At 53.7% G+C, this 21,221-nt stretch overlaps 1 protein-coding gene across 5 annotated transcripts in view; it reads right to left on the bottom strand.

Moving 5' to 3' along the window:
• Positions 1-421: 421 nt before the first annotated feature.
• WHRN (whirlin) overlaps positions 422-21,221 on the bottom strand; it is an 83,241-nt gene continuing 62,441 nt past the window's right edge. Inside the window, exons 4-13 of one of the 5 annotated variants that reach the window (XM_080940254.1) lie at positions 19,712-19,914; positions 18,490-18,526; positions 17,081-17,293; positions 16,307-16,516; positions 13,581-13,631; positions 4,685-4,756; positions 3,372-3,909; positions 1,829-2,010; positions 1,376-1,498; positions 422-1,088 (exon numbers count right to left, since the gene is read on the bottom strand). In XM_080940254.1, the coding sequence (XP_080796380.1) occupies positions 906-1,088; positions 1,376-1,498; positions 1,829-2,010; positions 3,372-3,909; positions 4,685-4,756; positions 13,581-13,631; positions 16,307-16,516; positions 17,081-17,293; positions 18,490-18,526; positions 19,712-19,914 (1,812 nt within the window). In that variant the 3' untranslated portion in view covers positions 422-905. Of the gene's footprint in view, positions 1,089-1,375; positions 1,499-1,828; positions 2,011-3,371; positions 3,910-4,684; positions 4,757-13,580; positions 13,632-16,306; positions 16,517-17,080; positions 17,294-18,489; positions 18,527-19,699; positions 19,915-21,221 lie in introns of all 5 variants that reach the window. The other 4 variants (XM_080940256.1, XM_080940257.1, XM_080940255.1 and 1 more) reach the window with 4 other exon arrangements.

The following is a 21,221-nucleotide window of genomic DNA, read 5'->3' as shown; positions in this document are numbered from 1 at the left end:
CAAAGTCATTTCTCCAGCCCCAGTGTGTGTTTTTGAACATGATGCCCACAGTATACTCTATCTGGAAGCATGCCTGTGTGCCTTAAGTTGAAAATGTTAACTTCACTTTTTTTTTTAAGTAAATTTAACCCTCACAGCTTTAGTGAGGTCCTCCAATGGGCAGGTGAGGCAAACTCCCTGTCTCCTCTGCCTCTGTGTATCTCCAACACCAACAGCTGGTGTTCAGGATTCAGTTGGTCATGTAAGGATGCTCTGGGTACCCCACCTGTCAACCCCATCACATCTCCCCACGCAGGGCAATCTAAACCCCAGCCCACAGGCAACTCCATAGAACACTGCCCACCCCAACCTTGTTCAGATTTCTTTATTGAAAAAATTAAAGTCATAAGCTCTGTATATAAATACGCTGACACTGCTGGTAACCTGCAAGGCCTCTGGGATAGGCTGGGGGTGCAAAGGGAAGCTGGGCCTGGGGTCCCCTGAAGCACAGGAAGGGAAATAAATAAATAAATAAATACCATAGGGGCACAGAGCCAGGAGGAAGGGGACCGGTGCGAACAGACGTGCTGGCAGCTCATTTGTGGCACTGAAGGTGCCCCTGGCAGGACGCAGTCTGTGAACTCTCCTGTGTCCTCACAGCCAAAGACTGGGGTAGCATCTGGGGTAGCAGCACCCCTGTGCAGCCTAGAGAAACACGGTCTGCCTTCCTTCCGTTCACCTAGTGTAGTTTTATTGAGCTCCTACTGTTTCTGGCACACAGGTTTTGACCTGACTTTCTGCTTGCCTCATCTGGCTCTCTTTTTCTCCTAGTCTGGGCCAGGGGACCAGGCAGGGTGTGTGTGTCAGGGTGGGGTCGGGGACTCTGCCTGTGACCCTGGCTCATAGCCCTGACCTTGGCCCCACCCCTAGAGCATCACATTGAACTCAGTGACCAGAAAGTCGATGTAGTCTCTCTCCTTGGTCTTGAAGGCCTCAGCGATGATCCGGGCGGCCTCTCTGTGCTCCTTACCCCGAAGTGTCTGCCCGTTCACTTCCAGAATCACGTGGCCCACCTTGAGCTGCCCACAGTTATGGGCAGAACCTCCCCTCTGCATAAGGAGACACAAGCATGGGTCATGTGGTTTACTTGTCTTTCACCGCCTGCTAAAGCGACCGGATGATGCCAGTTTCTAGTCTACAGTCCTGGCAAAGCTCTGGCTGCGAAGAGGAAGAGGAAGCAGGGAAACCATTTGTGTTAGCCTATCCAGGCAGCATGACACATCAAGGAGCTTGCCATTCGTGAGGGTCCCTGTGCCTTTCTCCAGGATCTGCGTCACCTCTGGGAAGGCAAATCTTAAGGATGAGGAGGAAGGGAGACATATGCAAGGGGGCATACCTGAATTGTGACGATCCTGGGCAGAGGCTGGCGTGTGTTAGCACCACCCTCAATGGCGATACCCAGTGTGGCTGCACTTTTCCTCACACGGACCAGGGTGGACGTTGGCTCCAGCAGGCCAGGCTGCGGGTGGGAGAAGGGTGGCTTTGGTGCTTCTCGGTAGAGGGCAGGTGAAGCCTCTAATATGACGCCTGGTGTCCTTGTCTCTTTAATAATGCTCAAGACCCAGATGGCCTGGTGTAGCAGAGACTTGAACCCCAGGTCTGACCTCAGACTGCCTGAGCTACCATGGTACACTAGAGAACAGCTGCTAGTCCCTACCACCCAGGACTCCATGAGTCCTAGCACAGGGACCCTTCTGAATGGGTCCTTCCAGAAATGCATCCATCCCAAGGGTCACATGCCACGTGTCTCCTGATTCCCAGGCCCTTCCGTCCTCCACTCCCGACTCACAGGTTTGTTGGCACCCTCAGTGGTCCTCTCCGTCCGGGGCAGCTCCTTGCCGTTCTTGGTCTTAGTGGCTGCTGTCTGTCTGCCTCGGCCTGAGGTGCTGGCCTCCGTCTCCCCAGTATCCACGCCACTGTCCTCACTTAGAGTTTGCCCGCTGTCTGAGAGCTGAGAGAGAGTGGAGGCTGCTGGGGACACACAAGGGGACAACAGCTGTCGTGGAGGGCAACTTGGCAGAGCTGGGGATAAATAGCTATGAAAACTGACCACGCAAAGATGGAGGGATACAGGGACTGTGGCAGGCAGGGGCTATCCCTGCCACCTTCCCCAGGCCCGAGAGGCACTGCTTCTAGGACTCCAGCCCAGAACACCAGGCACTGGCATAAAAATAAAAATAGAGGTTAACGGGCTGGCTCCGCTCGCAGGAATGGGCTGCTGCTTTTGTTGTTCAAACTCACGTGATGTCACAGTTTAATCAAAGTTGTTTTGAATTAGGAGATTTTTCTTTCAAAGAGGTTATAATTTCCCAAGCAAACCACGAAAGGTGTGCCACCCTTTCCGAGACTGCCTTGGTGTGAGCGGAGTGGTGGACACACGTGTCCCGTCCCCTCATTCAGTAAGTGGCCACTGGACCCTGGGCTGGAGGCTCTGGCTTAAGAACATGAGCCGAGAACCCTGGTGTGTTGGGTAGCGACGCTGTGTGTCTGCGTGAGAGGCCTGTTCTCCCGAGCTGCCTGCCCTAGTTCCAATCCCAGGGAGTGATGTCAGCACCGGGTGTGCAGGGAGGAGCGGTGGGGGGGGGGGGGCGGGCCAAAGGAAGAGTGGCAGAATGCTGGCCTGGGGCTGATGGCGGGACTCCACCAGTTAAGTGTCATTGCTGGTTCCCGGCATCCCCTGCCTGATACATCTACAGAGGTCTGCTTGATCTTCTCACGCATACCAGTTTTTCCTTGGGGTGGGGACACAGTGTTCAGCATCTTTGAGTATGGCCTCAGGTCCCTGCTTGCCCTTTTCTCGGCTTCTTAGACTGCCTAACATCAGGTAATCACATCAGCCACAAGATGGCAGCAGAGCCTAGCTAACTTGCTGGACCACCAGCCCTTCCTCCACAACCTCATTGGGCGTCCCTTGGAAATACAGGGGGCCCCAGCCTGGGGCTTTGTTGAACTCTGAACTCTACACACCATTCAGAGGCCCAGAGACGAGGATCGCCACACCCCTGGAATCCAGCGCATGCTCTCTGCCAGACTGGGTGCTCGGGCAACAATGGCCTCCCCGGGGCACAACCTTCCAGGAGGCTGAGGGGTCCATCCCCACACAAACCCTCACTCAGTGACCGGCCTGGCAGTAACGCCCCCGTCTATTCCACATTATCAGGGAAGGTGTCACTCCTTCCGCCAACAAATGATTAGTCAGAGGCAGTGGTGAGCTTCAAATTCAAGTCTTGACTCCAGGCCATCGTTCCGGCCCTGAGCTAGACATGGGTTAGCAGACCACTCTGCGGCACCGAGCCATTCCCTGTGTCCCAGAGCTGGGTAACCTTACTCACTGCGAGTCTGGGGGAGAGCCCGCACTTCATTCACATCGGGTTCACTATCCGGACGGTGCACCTCCACCAGGACAAAGTGCTGGTTTGCACCCACGGCGGCGTCAGGGTGTTCAGAGGGTGATGGTGGTGGAAGGCAGGCCCCAGCTCCTGGGGTCTCTGCAGGAGGGCTCTTCAGGTGTGGTGGGGACTGGACCCGAGGGAAGGGGCCGATGGGGTGCTGGTTAACCAGGGCCAGGTGGGTGTCCAGCGGCTTTCTGGAGCTGGGGTTGGCATGGGAGATGGAGGCATAAATGGGGGAAGAGGGAGAGTTCTGTGCTGAGGAGGGTCCTGGGGTGGGTGCAGTGCCGGGCGGCGGGCTGCGATTCCGCGGAGCTGAGAAGCCGATGCCTGAGTGAGCAGCGGAAGACAGGGGTGCAGAGCCCTCCCTGCCTGGCTTCCGTGTCTGGCCGAGCAGGCGGTCGTGACCTTGAGCCAGAGGTGGTGGGGGAGGGGGTGGCTTGGCGCCAGGCAGATCCTCTGAGGGAGATTTGACATTGTCCTGCCAAAAGACCCAACAGGAGTAGAAGTCGGAGCCCATGGTGGCTGTGCTGGACCTGGCAAGGACTGGGTCCCCTGCTCCTCAGCTCCTGCCCACACTGCTTTGAATAATGCAAAGCTCAGTGGAAAACTGTTCCCTACATCTCGGCAGCTGAGGAGCGCCAGGATCTCGGCAGGTGTCTCTGGGGACCCACTCCATTCCTTTGGGAACTGAAGTTCTTGGCATCGGCAGGGGTTTATCACAAGTGACAAGACTTAATTAGCCACAGGGTGGGACAGGAGGCACCTGGGGGTCTGCAGGGTGGTAGGACTACCATGAACAGGGTAAAGCGCATCTCTGAGCTTAGTACACCTACGAGAAGTTTAATCGGGGTTGAGGTCAGGTGTCTGAGTCTTGTGAGCAGAAATGGACCAGGGCAGGCCACCACCTCCCGGGAGCTACTTAGGCAGTCTGCACTTGGAAAGCACGGACAGCCTCCTAGGGACTGTCTCAATGCTTTGAGCAAACCATCTGACTTTTTCTGGCCCCCAACTGTGAGCAAGGCACCCTGTTTTCATGTCACGGATGAGAAAACACCGGCACAGAGGGGCTAAGGAGTTTGCTCAAGGCCCCACGGGCAACAGAGAAGTGGGGCCTAGAATAGGCAATCAGCTGGGTTGGTGGGTTCTCGGCAGAGACTCTAACCTCCCCTCCCCCGTGCCCACCCCTCTGCAGCTATCCCAAGATCCCAGAGGTCCGTGAGCAAAGGGGGCAGTGTAACTGGGCAGGGCCTTACCACAGACACATCCGGGAGAGTATTGGCGCTGCCTTCGGTCGTCTCGCCGGTTCCCTCCAGGTCTAAAGTGTTCTGGAAATGGGTGGACAAGAGAGAAGCTGCGTGGACTAGAGCTGAGAGGAGAGCTCGCCTGTTTTCCAGGACCCAGAACCTATGACCTTACGGCACTTTCCAGTGGCTGAGGAAATCCTGGCACGCCCCAGTCTATGGCTAGTCACCTTATTCCTTCAAAGCAATGGCTTTTTCTGTTGGCCACTTTGAGGCAATTTATTATTATTATTATTATTATTATTATTATTATTATCATTATCATTATTATTATTTTGAGGCAGGACCTTATGTAGTTCATGCTGATCTCGCATTAAACTTGCTATGCAACCTAGGACAACCGTGAACTGACTCTGTCTACCTTCCAGAGTGCTGGGATTCGAGGTGTGTGGCAATACATTCAGTGTGTGATGCTGGGAATTGCACACAAGTCTTTACATACAACAACAACAATAACAACAACAGCCTACCAACTGAGCTACATTCCAAGCCAGGAAATCCATGTTTTTCTTTGGGACTTCCTGATCGAGTTCTGTTGCGCTACCTGGAGATGCTGGGGCCATCTTAGGCTTGAGCTTTAAGCAGTGTGCTCAGCAGATGCTGCGCTCTCTAGCCCAGTGGCAGACAGAATGCTGGGTGGGGGTGGGGCATGCAGAACAAATGAGGTGTGTATTAGGCTGCTGTGCCTGATAAGTGGCTTCAACCCCAAAGCGGTTAGCTTAGTGTAAAAGTGGGTCCCATCTTACAAAACTATCCTCGTCTTCCTGCCATTGGTCTGCGTTAGAGGGGGGGGGGCACATAGAGATTATTTAGACCTCGGAGGGCACCCCATGGCTAAGAGCATACAATACGCTGGGGGAGCAGAAGCAAGGAAGGCTTCCAAGACGGGGACAGGGCTGGAACTGGGCGTGACTGTGAGCAAGGAGCCATGTCTCAGACACTGGACTGTGTGTGTGCATAACCAGGGAAGAGCACGAAGAATGCTTGAGGGTTTTCTGTCAGCTCTTGGTCGTGCGTGGACTTGAACCTGAGGGCAGTGGGCTGCCTCGGGAGACGAGTTCAACTTTGCTTTCCACAAAGAAAAGTCATTTGCTCACGTCCCCTCCTGCCAAATGCGAGCGCTGTAGGCACCTTCTCACTAGCCTTTGCTGTGGCTTGACTGTAGACGGATTCTGCTGGCTTCCAGGTTACCTCCTGCATGGGTGGGTCTGTCTTATCTGAGCAGCCCACCCCTCCCCTTGCTCCTCTCTCCTTCCTCATTCCTCACTGTTCCCCATCCAGCACCCAGTCCTTAGAAAAGAAATCAAGTAGTGCTCATCCCCAGCCCACACAAAGCCCAAACTCACTGTTGCCTATGCAATAGCTGGCCCTTTCTTGCTTCCGTGCCTACTGCCCCAGTGCCTTTGCACTGGCTGTCCTAGCACCTACACCATTAGTGACTCACTTTCTCCTTTAGTTCTCGATGCCCGAGGCTTCACAGACCAGCTCTGTCTACATGGGCACCATACATGCCATCGGCTGTCTATCCTGACCCCTGTTCCACTTTTCTGCACTCAGGTCACACAATGTGGCTTTATTGCCTCTTATTCCTACTGGATATAAACTCACACAGGACTTGGACTACTAGGCCTTCTGTGCTCAGAGCCTTGGCTGCTGGGTCAGTATCTACAGGGTAAATGACCGAGTCTCCATGAATGAAAGGATCGCTTGCTTTAGCTGTCTGGGGGCAGGGGCTGAGTGAGCTGGGCCTGGAGGAGGGAGGTGCTGTGTTCTGGAACCAGCAGGAAGCATGGAGTTGCAGGCAGAGGGCCCAGACTCTATTGCCCTGAGGCAGAGCTTCCTGTGTATGGATTCCTTTCTCAGAAGCTTGGGCAACAGAGGACTTAGCGATGAAGCCACATGCAGGTCTCTGGGTCCACGTCTCAGGCCACCCCTGAGTTTCTTGAGCTCACATTCTTGCTACTTCTCCAGCATGATGACACCCTACCTGCCACAGGGCCTTTGCACAAGCTCTTGAGCCCTGTCTCCAATGGCTGTGTGACACTAGGCAAGTCACAGAACCTCTCTGCAAAGTGGGTAGCACATAATGTCATACTGCTGATCTAGTAACCCTGGGTGGCTCTTCCCACAGGTTCGGGAACTGTATTTTAGAAGCCTAGGGAGCCCCTGGGTGATGAGTTTCTGGGACAGAAAAAAAAAAATGGAGTCTTCCCATAATCCCTTGCCAATTGCCATCAGCCCAGTGCTCCCTGGAAATATCCAAAGTGGGTGGGCATCAGAGACTCCATCCTAGCTGAGGTGACTGGCAAGGCCAGTTTGTCCATGCAGGTCCTTTTTAGGGTCCTGTCAAGCTCTGACCTCAGCAGAAAATACAGAATCTCCATGGTGTCTACTGCTGCAGGAGATACTGGGGGGGTAGGGGGAGGCTCAGATGACTGCGATTAGGTGAACCCACCCTGTTCTGGGACACTAGGAAGCTGGAGCACCATTCAGCAAACACTGACCACGGTTTGGCAGAGGTGAGAAGGGTTGGAGAGTCATGGAAGACCAGGTGAGAACTAGGTGCCTGGCTCTTCTCCTTATCTTAGCGTTGGCACTTTCCCATGGGCTAAATCATCATCTGTCACCTCCCCTGTGACTACAGATCTTAGTCATGACAGGTCCAAGGCTGCACGGCCCTTGTTCTGGCTAATTTTATGTCAGCTTGACACAGGCTGGCGTCATCTGAGAGGAGGAAGCCTCAATTGAGAAAATGCCTCCATAAGAAGGGGCTGTAGGCAAGTCTGTAGGGTGTTTTCTTAATAAGGGATTGATGTGGGGAGGGCCCAGCCCGTTGTGGGTGGTGCCGTGGGTTCTATACGAAAGCAGGCTATGAACAAGCCAGGCCCCAACACACACACACACAACCTCTGTAACAGCTCTTGCCTTCATAGTCCTGCCCTGTTTGACTGAGTTCCTGTTCTGACTTCCTTCAGTGATGTGGAAGCGCAAGCCAAGTAAACCCTTTCCTTCCTTTTGGTCACTGGTGTTTCATCACAGTTAACAGTGCCTCAAACCGAGAGAGCCATTCTACAGTCACTTGGGCAACTAAGCCAAGTCTGTGTCATAGCGCCCTGGAGTTGGACAGAGCCCTGGCGTTTCAGATGGGAGAAAGGACAGAAGTGGGGGTGTATAGGAGGCAGCTGGTCAGAGCGCGGTGCAGGCTCCATCTGCCAGATCCAGACACTTGGGAGCCCCAAGTCCCCAAGTCACATTCCCTGTACATCTGAGACAGCGGCAGACAGCCTGGCCAAGAACTAGGTAGTGCCAGCAGAACTCCAAGGCTTTGAGGCCTGAGGCCATAGTGCACACCTGCCTGTCCTGGATACTGCATCCCAGCCCCTGTTGCCTGCAGCTTTCCCCAAGCCCCTCAAGGGCTCACACATAGCTACTCCCTTCAGTTGTACAGCCTAGCCTGAGGCTCAGAGGGGGTAGGTCACTTGTCCAAGGTCACCCTTCAGGGTTGGGTGCTTCCCATTCCAGACAAGAGGACCACTTTCTCATGCGTCTAGCTTGGGGTAATGGACAAGGGGAGGAGGGAAAGGGAAATGAACATTTTTCCGCGCTGACACCCACTCCGGTACTGAGGGCAGGTAATGTCTGGTTTGAAAATTATCAAAGGCCAGGTGTAGCTCAGGTGCCCAGAGCCACCTCAGCAAAGTAAGGCTCCTTTCCCACACAGCTCTGCCCTCCCCCAAGCCGTTCCTGGTTCTGCCTCCTGCTCCTTGCTTACATAAAGGTGCTATTTTCAGCTTTGTTCTCTCAGCTTTGTTAAGTCAGGCCACTCCCTCCCCCTCCCCCATCACAAAATGCGCCCAAGGTTTGAAGCTGGATGGATGGCCCATTTCCCATTCTGACTGTATATGGGGGAAACTGAGGCACTGAGTTTGAAAGCTTCCAGAAGGCCACTTCGAGGTGTGTGTATGTGTGTGTGTGTGTGTGTGTGTGTTGCAATTAGATTTCTGTTTGATAGAAGAAGAAAGGGGAAGAGACAGGGAAGGGAAGGTTCCAAAGAAGAGGCAGAGTTGGGGGAAAGCAGACAGCTCAGCTGAGCAAAGAGAAAAGCAGAGGCACAGAGAGAAAAAAAAAAAAGCAAGACTGTAGCATGAACAGTGGCTTGAGAAGAGCTTGTCACCTCGGGAGAGGAGGCTGGTGGGGTGAGTGGGGAGACAGAAGACCTGCCATTGTTGGGACAGTGCTTCCTTCGATCAAAGCTAGTGACTGGCACCCAGATGAGGAGAGCAAAGGGCTCTCCAGGAAGGAAGGGCACGGTTTTGGTAGAGTCATATTACAACCCAGCAGGGACGTGGCTGACCAGACCAGCCTTCCTTCTGCTGAGCTGACACCTGTCCCCCAGCCTCCCTCCCTTGTCCTGGGGGAAAGGATGTCACTGAGTGGAAAGAAAGCATGACCTACAGTGGCCAGGTCAGGAAGAGCCCTTAGGATAAAGGGAATTGGGGCTCTGGAGAGAGAACTTTGGGGCAGAGAGAGTGGCTTAGAGCCTCCTTCCACCAGGAGTGAGGGCAGCCAAAGCTCTCCGATCAGCCACTGTGACCCACGGAAGTCCCTGATTGATCTTTCCTGTCACACGGGTCCTGATCCAGGGCCCCACTTCCTTAGTAGGAGAAAGCAAACAGCCCAGGTGCCATTTTGCGCCTATGGTTTGAGACTCAGCTGCACGTCACCTTAAAAACGTTTTGTCAGCCTCTATGAGATTCCTAAACAAAGCTGCTCCACCAGCCTCCGAAAGGGCCCGGGGCTCAGACAGTGGAGCACACTGCCCAGTTTCCCCATGCTTCAACCACAAAGCACTTTCTCGGGACCGCAGAGCTCAGCTACATTCAGAGAGGAGCTGAGCTCATGGGCTTGGTTGGCAGTTGCTGCTGGAAACAGCTCCCAGTGCCCCAAGTCCTCACACGGGCAGACAGACCAAGCTAACTTGGCATGGTGAGTCAGCTCACTGGGACCTATACAGAGCCGACCACTTCTCTGGCTCTTCGCACACGCAGGCGTCTCCTGCCCCATAGCCCACCATTCCCAACACACTCTCCCTGTGTCCTTCAGCTGAAGTCAATAAACTGTCGTATCTCATTTAGTGTCTGACTTGGATGCCGAACTCCAGCTTTTAATTTAATCTCTCTGCGATGCCCGGGACATGGAGCCTGGGTCTGTCCTCTCTTAAGCACTGAATCGGTAGATGGTTTGCACGGGGTGCTACAGAGAGAACCCAGCGCCCGGCACAAGCTAGCATTACTGAGCTACAGCCTCAAGCCTTACGTAGGTCTTTTTTTAAGTAAAAATCTTCCTCCATTGGGCTTGTGAGCTCCTGGTTGGGAGAGCTTCCTCAACAAACACTGCACAGCAAGGGCAGGCTGAACAAAGTCGTAAACAAATGAGGGGGTTCCTCCTGAAGGAGTCTTTAAACCCAGCAGGTCATTGCTAAGTCAGAGGGAGCAAGCCCTGTTTCCTTGTCCCCTGGTTCTGACCGAGGAGCAGCTTTGAGTCTCTATCTTTCACAGTGGGAAGGGAGGCTCAGGCCAAGGAAGGAATGGCCACAGCAACGCTGGGAGCCCCTCTTTTGCTTCCCTGTGGGAAGGAAGAGGACAGAGTGACCTTCGAGGTGGGTACCATCCTAACACCCTCGGCAGCCACAGGGCCTCACTCCAGACACAAGAGAGGTGTTTTGATCCAAGCGGAGAAATCTGTGGGAGAGTCAGATTTTGGCCGTTGTTCTGAGACAAAACAGGAGAAGGCTTGACCTCTAATCCCTTTTCTGTCCGACCTTAGAGTAGCAACATGGTCAGCCGGCTTATAGGCTCGACCACACAGGACCACACGGGACCATCCGGTTTCCCTGGGCAACCCAGAAATACCAGGTGTTTCCAATCCAATGCACAGAGGTAGAAACTGAAGACCTGGAAAGCTTGTCCACCCCATCAAGACTGTGAGTCGGGAGAGCCAAACCCATCGGGTAGAATTCATGCCTGGGCAATGGAGCAACGGCCCTGGTCACGCTAAAGCTCAGAAATGTTGGCAGGGATCCCATCCATCGCCCACTCTGCAGGCCAGCGGTTTCTACAGAAGACTTGATGCTGGTCAGAGGCTGGGAAAAAAAAATTTAAAGCTCCAGACTGAGTGGTGGACAAGCTGTATGTGCCTGTGGGTGGGGTGGGGCAGGGCATTTTCTTGATTGATGGCTTCTGCTCGGGCTCGGAAAGGACGGTGATCGCTGTGGGCTGTGTGTAACCTGGGATGGGTCGCTGTGTTATGTGACCCAGGGAGTCTGAGTGTAATGGAATCTGTCTCCGTCTGGGATGTCGAGGCCCCTGGGTCACTGGCAGCCAGACACCAGGACAAGGTGCATTTCCCTCAGACACAGAGGAAAATCTTGGAAGACAATCCCATGGGTGGTTGAAGGTGCTCCTGTAATTCTGCTGGTAGTATATAGTTCTTGTCCCCAACTGAACTCTCTGCTCCTAGGGGAATATGCTCACGAGAGGGGACAGAACAGTAACACTGATGTTTCTGAGGAGGTAGGTGTGTCTCAGCTCGCAAGGAAAAGGAAGGAATTGGTGCATGGGGCTGTTTGTTAATTTGCATGACCGTAGTGGAAACTGCATTCCAGGCTCTGGTGCCTGGCTGAGGTAAATTTTTCTATTCCACCTCTTTCTGCTATAACTCTTATTTAGATGCTGAGCTGGGGGGTGGGGGGGGGACAGGACTGCCACCATCCCATGACATGCCCTCCTGAATACGTTTTAGCACCTGTAGCAGTTTGAGTAAAAGTGGCTCTTGGTCTAATAGGGAGTGGCGCAGTTAGGAGATGTGGCTTTGCTGGAGTCAGCGTGTCACTGGGGGTGGGCTTTGTGGCTTCTAGGTGCTCAAGCCAGGCTCAGCGTCATAATCTGTTCCTGCTGCCTGTGGATTCAGAGGAAACTCTCAGCTCCCTCTCCAGCACCACTGCTTCCTGGGTGTCCTCTTGCCTCCAGCCATGCTGACACCGGAGGGAACCTCTGAACGGTAAGCCACACCCAATTAAATGTTTTCCTTTGTAAGAGTTGCTGTGGACAGGGCGTTTCTTCACAGCAATGGAACCCTAACTATGAACGGTTGTTTAGAATCTGAGGAGCCATGGGGGTCTGTCTTGGTCTTATAGAAGAAGAAACTAAGGCAAGAGCGGGGAAGGGGCTTCCTCAGAGGCACAAGGCACCTGAGGGACAAAGTGATGTCACAATTCCCAGTAAGAGATACTTCTGGGTGGGGCAGTGGGCTGCCTTGCCCCTCAGCCCAGGTGGCCAGGTGTGCAGGGTCTGAGGTTGCTAGGTACATCAAGAGATTGCAGGCCAGGGATGCTCGGGTGCAGGAAGAGCTCACTGCTGTATCTCTTAGCAACTGGCTTCACGGTCCCCACAGAGCCGCTGGTAATTTCTGGGAATGTGTCTGTGTGCTCCTTGTTTCCTCTCAATAATCGGGGATCCAATAATCAGGTAAGCCAGGCTGTACCCTCCATCACCTTGCTCCTAGGAAACTCTTCAGCACTTGGCCTTCTGCTCTCTGTACTTGCCCTGTTCTGGCTCCACTTCCCTCCAGGACAGTGTGGAGACAGAGGAGGAGTTATGCTGGAACCCCAGGGCCTTTGCATATGCTGTTCCTGCTGTCTTCCTCAACTGTGCCTTGCCAATCTTCCCCAGCCCCAGGTGCTCTGCCCCCCACCTCCCTTTGCTATTTTATTTAGCTCCCATCGCTTATTGGGCCTGCCACTCATCTCGGTCCTCCGTTATTCCTGCTGGCCCCTCAGTTCCAGCTGAGGAAAGCATCTTCATTATTCTCCGACGCCCTGTTGCACCTGGGTTGCACACAGCACACGGCATGCACCCATAAAGATTAACAGGAAGGGAGGAAGACGAGGGAGGGGGAAGACAGATGGCATATAGACCAACAGACAGACTGACTGCTAGGTGATGCTCAGCAAACAAGTTCAGGAAGAGCCAGAGTCAAGAGGACAGGCTTCACAACACCACACAGAAGCAAGCAGGCCAGGGCCCTCGTCCTGACTTGTCTCTCGCCAGCAAGCTGTGTGACTTGGAGTGAGCTGTTCTTCCTCTCTGAGCTTCAATGTCCTCTGTAACACAAGGGCCTCAGTGGTCAGGGCCACTGGGAAGGCCACAGAAGACTTGTGTAAGAAATGCTGGGACTGAATCTTAGAGAATCTTAGCTCCATGGTCGCGGCTCTTAGTAACGACAATGGCTGCGGTATCCACATGGGCTGAAGGGTGTGCTAAACTCCTAGGGTCCAGCAGTGGCTGAGAGATAGTCATTTCTGTAAACCACAGGCGACCACGTGTGGGGTCACTGATTATACCCCTCCTGATCATGAAAGTACCATGAGCCAAGAGCCGAAGTCCTTCCTTCAAGAGGGTCAGTGAAGGCTTCCTGTGAGAACTGCCCTCCGAGCCATGGGAAGTGGGAAGGAGAACATTCCAGACGGGCAGAGGCTGTGCATATGCAAAGGCTGACTGTGCTCTCTACTGCACAGCGCAGAAAGGACCACCCTCCTTTTATGGGTCTTACATCTAAACTCAGAGAGGCTGAGATGCTCTTGGGGACACACAGCAACTGACCGGACAAAGCCAGGATCTGAATAGAGAGCCCGTTCTCCAGAGCCGGAGGCCACTTAGAAGGTGGTGACCCGGAGACAGACTGAGCCTCAAGAACACCCAGTCCCAGCCAGAACAAGTGCGGAGGTCAGGGTTGAGAGGAAGGGCTCGGGCCCCCACCTCTGCCCTGCCTAAGGGACTCCCAGCCTCCCCCTGCAGAAGGACGGTACCTCCATCAGGTCTATAAGCCACAGCAGCCGCTCCTGAGGAGGGTGAATGTGCAAGAGGCAAAAAAGAAAGATACAGGAAATGAGTGTCAGGAAGTCACCTCAGCATAGCACCCACAACCCCTGCTGCACACGTATACACCAATTGAGGGGAGCAGCGGGGGTCCTCAGAGGAAGCTGGAAGGCCTTGCTGCTCGGAGGAGCCAACTTTATCCTTGGGGCTTGGGTGGGGGGGTCTCCATAGGTCAGCAACTTGGGGCAGGCTTGGTGCCAGCATTTCCATTCACAGATGGAAGAGCAGGCTGGAAGGGAGGGAGCAGGCTGTCCAAGGTCACACCTGCTGAGGACCCGCAGTGATTTAGGGGGGACTCTGCTTGGAGACTTTAATCCAGCCGGAAAGGCCCTCAGGGACCTTTTGCAGACCTAAGGCTGAGCCTCAAATGGTGCTGGGGGGGGAGTCCCTGGGAAGGGGAGTCCCTGGGAAGGGGCAGAAGGGAGGGAGAACAGTCCCCAGCCCACTGCTTTCCATTGCCTTTGAGTATTTATAGGCTCAGTGATTAAATCTCTAAGGAGATTGCCCAAGCAGGAAGGGCAGCTGTGGAGGGGAGAAGGTCTTCAGCTGCCCCAGGGGTGTGGCCACATTCCACAGGGGCCCTAGAGGGTTTTCTTTTTCTGCTCTCCCTATGCACTGGGGACTTGGCAAAAATAATTCCCCTATAAGGCAGGAAACTGAGCTGAGGCACGGAGAGGGAAGGGGACTTCCCTGTCTGTGAGACTAGGTCAGACTCCTCCCCAGGAGCTCCTCTTTGCCTGGGGAGTGTGTGTTTCCTATGCTGGCATTCCTGGGTACCCTGCTTGGTCACAGATTCTGAATGGGGTGGGGGACTTCAGGGTCCCATCTGCCCTGAAGCTGCTTGACCAGAACCACTCTTGATGTGAGCTCTGCTGTGTAGCCCCTGGGTACACCATGTGCAATGGGTCTTTGCTGGTGCAGTAGCTAACCGGAGGAAAGGCTTCTCAGGGATGGGAAGGTCATTGCTGGGCTGGAGCCAGGATCCCTGCTCTCTGCAAAGATCTCCTCAAGTGCAATAAGCTCTCAGCTCCTCTTGTCCTACACCCGGTTCTGTCCTTTGGGTCCTTAGGCTGCTTCAGCCTGAGCTGGCAGGACCTCGTACAGTTTATGCATGGGGAAGCCGAGTCACAAAGAGACCAGGACTCAGAAGACACTCTTCACTGTGGTCCTGACTTCCCAAGAGCTGCCGCCTGAATCTAACTCTCTGGGTTTTTAGAGCTGTGCTCTGCGATTCTTGAAGCTGAACACAGACATTTTAAGGCCGAGGTCATACGAGTCAGACTCGGAGAGAAGTAGAATGCAGACCAGGGCCCACAGCCTAAAAATCACCTTACTGGGGAGGGGGAGGTGCGTCAAAGCCTGTGGTTGGAGCAAACCCAGCAAAACGGGGGTGGGGCTTCTGCCTTGGCCTGGAAGGGACCTGCCCTTCTGGGGACCAGAAAAAACAGCTGCTGGCACATCCAGAGCCCTGGGGAGGCATGGCAGTCTCTCTGGGGACACCTCTGGGAGAGTAAAAGACCTTTAAAGATGGAGGAGATGGGGTTAAGGTCCTCCAGACCCCAGAGTACTAGTGTTAAAGTCACTTGAGAAGCCAAAATTTGTAGGAATGAGGACAGCTCTCAATGGGCCACCAACACCCAACAGGTAGCTCATTCCTTGGGCAGCCCCAGCCTTGCCACAGCACTTGTTGAGTTCTGGCTCCAGGGCCACAGATATGTCCCCCCCCCATCCAAGGGTGACGACACCACCTGTGGGCCTCCAGCCCACCCACCCGACTCTTCTCACAGGCTACTTGGCTGTCCCCTAAGATAAGAAACAAGGCATTGTTGTCCCATGTGGTGGCACACGCCTTTACTCTCAGCACTCAGGAGGCAGAGGCAGGTGGATCTCTGTAAGTTGGAGGCCAGGCCAGTCTACATAGCAAGTTCCCAGGGCTGCCTGGGTTGCATATGTCTCAAAACAAAAGAAAAGACAATCAAAAACAAAAAAAAAAAAAACAAAACCTTGCCGTTGAGAATCCAGGGAGCAGAATCACACATTCCAGTGTAGATTGGATGCTATTCTGGGAGTTGTTGAGTTGGCAAGAAAGCTCCACAGACAACAGGCGGTAACCCGGTGAAAAACCCAGCCAGAGCCATAGTTCAAACCACCAAGACTGACATTGTGTTAATGCTGACCCCGGGCTGACCACGATGCTTTCCCTGTTTGATCTCCCTGTGAACTGCAATTATGTAGTTCTAACTATCCTTCACATCTTTATTACATTCTTAGCATGTGTGTGTGTGTGTGTGTGTGTGTGTGTGTGTGTGTGTGTGTGTGTGCTCTCTCGAATATGCTGTGCAGGAATCAGAGGACAACAACTTACATTAGGTTTTTTTCCCACCATGTGGGTCCCAGGGACTGAACTGGGTTGGTTGTAACCACCCTGAGACATCTTGTTGGCTCCTAACCATCCCTTAAAAAAAATAGCCCTTAGAAAACCTTCCCCTTGGACCCCCACACTGAGAGCCCCCAGAAGGTCTATCCGGCACACAACAACCAGGCTCTCACGAATGAGGAACCTGAGGCTTATGAGGGAGAGGTAACATCTTAACCGTGCCCTGACCTTCTCACCAAGGATAGGGCAGGGGCGGCTCACCCTGGCCGAGCTGACGGTTGTAGAGGTACCGTGACTGCCTGTGGATGAGCCGGTGTCACTGTAGGATACCACGGAATAGGTGTCTCCGACACCGGGGCCTGGGGGCTGCCGCGCCTTCATGGACTCGATCTCACGCCTCAGCACCAGATGGTCAAAGCGGTCCAGGTCTTGGGGTGAGATGAGGCCTCTCACCTCAGACAGGAGTGAGAACTGCAGGGGAGGGCGTGACAAATCTGACACTCAGACACTCAGCAGAGAACTCTGCCGGCAGGTGGGACTGGTACCTCTACCTCCAACTGATCTGTATGCAAGCCTGCTCTGCAGCCCCAAACCTTCCACGGCTCTGGCCCAGCATCACCTGCCTCCTTCCTCTCTGTAGCTCTTCCTTCTCAGCATGCACAGGTGACAAGGAGTCTGAGCAAACTATCATATTCCACGTCACAAAGCCCTTAGTCATTCCTTCTTCTTAGAGTGGTCCTCCGGATCATGTTTGTTTGCAAACTGTATTTCCTCTTTCCTGCCTGAATTTACCCCAAACTATACTAGATTAAGCTACTTCTTCCTTTCAGCAGTTTCTGACCCACAAGCAGACTGAGCTGGCTCCTCTGACCAGCCCATTTACCCTGGTCCCTGCCTGTGAAGAATATTCTTTGATGATAACCACTGGATTCTGTTCCTGTCCCCAGAAGTCTTGAGTTTGGAGGATGGGGCTGCTTAGGGTTCCGTTGAGCTGAGGACCTTGGTAACGGGGTAGGAACAGAAGGAACAGGTCACCTTGGCGTGTGTGTTGAGCAGCTCAAACAGTGCCATGACCAGGGCCTCCACAGAGATGGCGCCACCGCGGTACTGGTCCAGGTAGTACATCATGGTGGAGCGCTCCTGCTCCGTCAGCAGGTGCCGGGCTTGGTCATCCAGCAGTGCGCGCGACTGATTCCCCAGGCTGCTTAGGGTCACTTGGGAGCCGGCTGGGCCCTTGTAAAATCCTGGCTGAAAGACAGAAGGACACAGGCCAGAGGACTTGAGGCTGTTGGAGAACCAGAGGACCTGGCAGTGCCAACAGCACTGACGGTGTCACACACACAGGGACCGCTCCACCCAACCCTGGGATGATGGTGCTATGTGGTCTTCTCCGTGGCACCTTCCTATCTGACTCTTGTCCTTCTGCCCACCTGTTCACACTCTACGCGATCCTCGGGACTTCCACATCTCTCTTAGGAAGCTGTTGGGATAAGAGCCCCAGCGTTTTCTAGGTCACAATTCCGACCTATACCCCTAACGCGTGCCAGATTATACAGGTGGCCCTCGCCTCTGACCAGCCGACACCACCCAGCCTCCCTTCGGGTTCCCTGGCCCACCCTGTCACCTTGCCAAGAATATGGAACATGATCTTAGAAACGCAGACTTTCTGTTTGCCTACGAGGTGCTCGCTGCCCCCACCTCATCCACGGTCCCAAAGCCTTGTGAGGTCAGCCTGGGCCGTCGCTCTGTTCCTAACCCTGCTCACTCTCCTATTCTTCCACTAGCCCTGGCGCAAGTCACACTCCTCCCTGATGCCACCTTGCCTCCGTGCTTCCTGGTGGGCTTTCTAGTCCGATACTTGTTTGAATGTTTGCACTGTCTTTGTGAGTCTTCTACTGGGTGTGACCCCCCCCCCCCCGAGGGCAGGGACCTGGTAACTTCTCTTCACTGCCCTTATCCCTCCGGCCGGCACAGTGGCTGGAGGCCAGCAAGCATCTGGACAGTTGGGTGGCACGGCTGAAGCTCCCTACAACGTATAGGCCCCTGTGCATACTCTGCCCCAAACAGAGGGGAGAAGAAGATGCTGGTGATGTCCTGCAATGGTTTGTATATGCTTGGCCCATTAGGAGGAGTGGCAGCATCTGGAGGTGTGGCCTTATTGGAGTAGGTGTGTCGCTGTAGGTCTGGGCTTTATTATCCTCGTCCTAGATGTCTGGCAGCCAGTCTTCTGCTAGCTAGCTGCCTTTGGGACAAGAGGTGGAACGCTCAGCTCCTCCAGCCCCATGTCTGCCTGGTCGCTGCCATGTTCTTGTCTTCACGAACTGAACCTCTGAACCTGGAAGCCAGCCCCAATTAAATGCTGCCCTTATACGACTTGCCTTGGTCATGGTATCTGGTCACAGCAGTAAAACCCTAACCAAGACATGTCCCACAAAGAGACCTACCTTGTTTGTCCCTTCTTCTGTGTGGTCCCCTGGAAACCTATGGAGAGATACAAGCCCCCTCAGCACATGCTAGCACATGGAGTGAGGCACACATGGGGAAGGCTCAGTTGGAGCAGGAAAGCTAGGCTCTGTGTCTGGCATGTTGGCACATGCCTGTGGTCTCAGCATTTGGAAGGCTCTGGAGGTCCAGACTAGCCTGGACTGCTCCGTGGCAAGTTTCCAGCTAGCCAGCTTAGGATATATGAACCTTGTCAAAAATTCTCCCCACCCCAAAGCAGAGCAAAAGTGTGAGAAACCACATATCCAAGTACCATGGTCACTGCTTAGGGGCTGCTGAGGGGCATGTGACCCCCCAAGACCTACAGATGGTTTTGAGTCTTCCCCATTAGCAACATATCCAGCACTGCCACACCAAGGGAGGTGGCCTCTTGGGTACTTCCTGTCCAGATGGGACCCAGAGTCCTCTGGTTGGTATGAGAGCAAAACAGAGTGGGGACTCACGGGGTGAGGGGGAGAATAAAGGACCTTTGACAGGTGATCCAGGTCAGCCATCCCCTAGGATGGTGGGGAAACCGGAAACCCTCAGGGGAAACTTGTAAGGACACCTTAGCTCTGGCTCCTATCTTCAATCAGAAAAGGTCGTATTATGCTGTAAGAGTTTGGAATTTTAAGAAACAACCAGAAACCAAGTTTTTTTTCTTAAAGTGGGAAATCCAAATTTTTTCTAAAAAAAAAAATGTGTTGGAAATTAACCTTTTAGAAACATATAACACTGTGCAGGAATAAAGGAGAGAAATGTGATACTGTTGGGGGGTGTCTGACCAGGAGTCACCAGCCACCAGGGGGAGTTGTCTGATGGGGACCACAGGTGACACAGGTTACATTACTCACAGGCATATGGCCACCTGGCCCCTGTGCCTGGTTCTGAGATCCCTTCATCCCAAGTATCTCGTGGGGTCCTCTCTGGTAGTATGGGATAGGGAGAGGAGAGTCCACATTTAGATGCTCCCCGGCTGCACTAAGCACCCAGTCGAGAGATTTGCCTGATGGCAGAGAAGGGGGCTCTAAGTCTTTTACTTCAACTTTCCACGAGGACACAGGGGTAGAGGAGGAGGGGAAGAGCCCATGAGTGGAGTGGATCTCAGGGTGAGGACACCAGACTAGGAGCCCTGATTCTCAGAAGTCGCCCGAGGATCCCGGAACCCCGTGCCCCGGGCCAGACCCTGCTGAGTTGGTGACGTTTTCCCCGATCCGGGAACTGGCGATCCACTTGGTCTGGTCCACGGTGGTCCGTGCGTGGGGCAGCCTTCCGACGTCCTTTACCGTCAAGATGAGGTGCTGGGATGACTTGAGCAGCTTCACTGCCTCGTCATGCAGGATGCTGAGAAAGCTCCGCCCATTCGCCTCCAGAATCTGGTCCCCAACCTGCCAAGACCCAGCACCGTCACATGGGGCTGACCTCATCCCAGCTCTCCTCTCCCCAGACTCAGATGAGGTCAGTGAGGTTCAGGGAGGCTGTGGATGCCTGAGGGCCACATAAGAAAATGACAACTCGCTTCCAATCCCAACCCTGAGTCCAGCTCTTGTTACTTAGAGAGTAGGTCTGCTATGACATTCCCCGAAGTGCCCCCCATCAGAGGCAAGCCAGCTCGGAGATTGGGATCAGATGAGCTAACTGTAGGATGGGGGGAGGGGCATGAAGGGAGAAGCCTGTGATTTCTACATATGATTCCATACTGTTGAGATTTCTCATCTAGCACACACTCTTTTTTTTTTATTATTATTCTATGTGCATATATGAGTGGGCTGCATGCATGTGTGCCTGGTGCCCACGGAGGCCAGAAGATGGGGTGGGATCCCCTAGAACTAGAATTGCAGGTGGGAACTGAACCTGGGTCCTCTGCAAGAGCAGCGAGTCCTGCTATCTACAGAGTGGTCTCTATCTGGAGTTCACATTCTCTGTCTCTCTAGCAAGCCAGTGACACTTTGACTTACTAAAGGAAGTTTAAAAAAAAAAAACCACACTAATGAGACACCCAGCCTCCCACTGAAGGAGTACGCGGTGCTGGAAGTCCTACGACAGCAAGCAGTCTTATTTTGTGATAGAAAACAACAGACAGATGAGACAAAACCAGTTGCCTTCCAATGATAACAAATCCGAAGCAGAGCCAGGAGAAGCGGAGGAAGGTGCTGTGGTACAGAGAGGGTCACTGGACCACCCGAGGGGTGGGGACTCAATGGACTGTCTCTTCCAGAAGGTTCTCAAGCCTGAGGATAGAACAACACCATGCCTGCTGTAACCTAGAGGGTAGCTGCACCCCTCCTCCATTCTGTTCTCAGCTGTGTGTCTCTTGCTCCTGAGCCCACAGTACCAACAACGGAGGACTGACCCTCCCACGGCCTGAGCCAGTGTGTGTGTATGTGTGTGTGTGTGTGTGTGTGTGTGTATGTGTGTGTGTATGTGTGTGTGTATGTGTGTGTGTGTATGTGTGTGTATGTGTATGTGTGTATGTGTGTGTGTATGTGTGTGTGTGTATGTGTGTGTGTTTATGTGTGTGTATGTGTGTGTATGTATGTGTGTGTATGTGTGTGTATGTATGTGTGTATGTGTGTGTGTATGTGTGTGTGTGTTTATGTGTGTGTGTGTGTGTGTGTGTGTGTGCGCGCGCTTTTGGTGATGCTGCTCCCTCAGACCTGGACAGAATCTTTTTGATTTGTCACTAACGTGGGGA

The sequence above is a fragment of the Micromys minutus genome (genome assembly GCF_963924665.1).
Source record: "Micromys minutus genome assembly, chromosome: 28".
Lineage (NCBI taxonomy): Eukaryota > Metazoa > Chordata > Mammalia > Rodentia > Muridae > Micromys > Micromys minutus.
The sequence above is the reverse complement of the archived record's forward strand: the minus strand, read 5'-3'. Positions and strand labels throughout refer to the sequence as shown.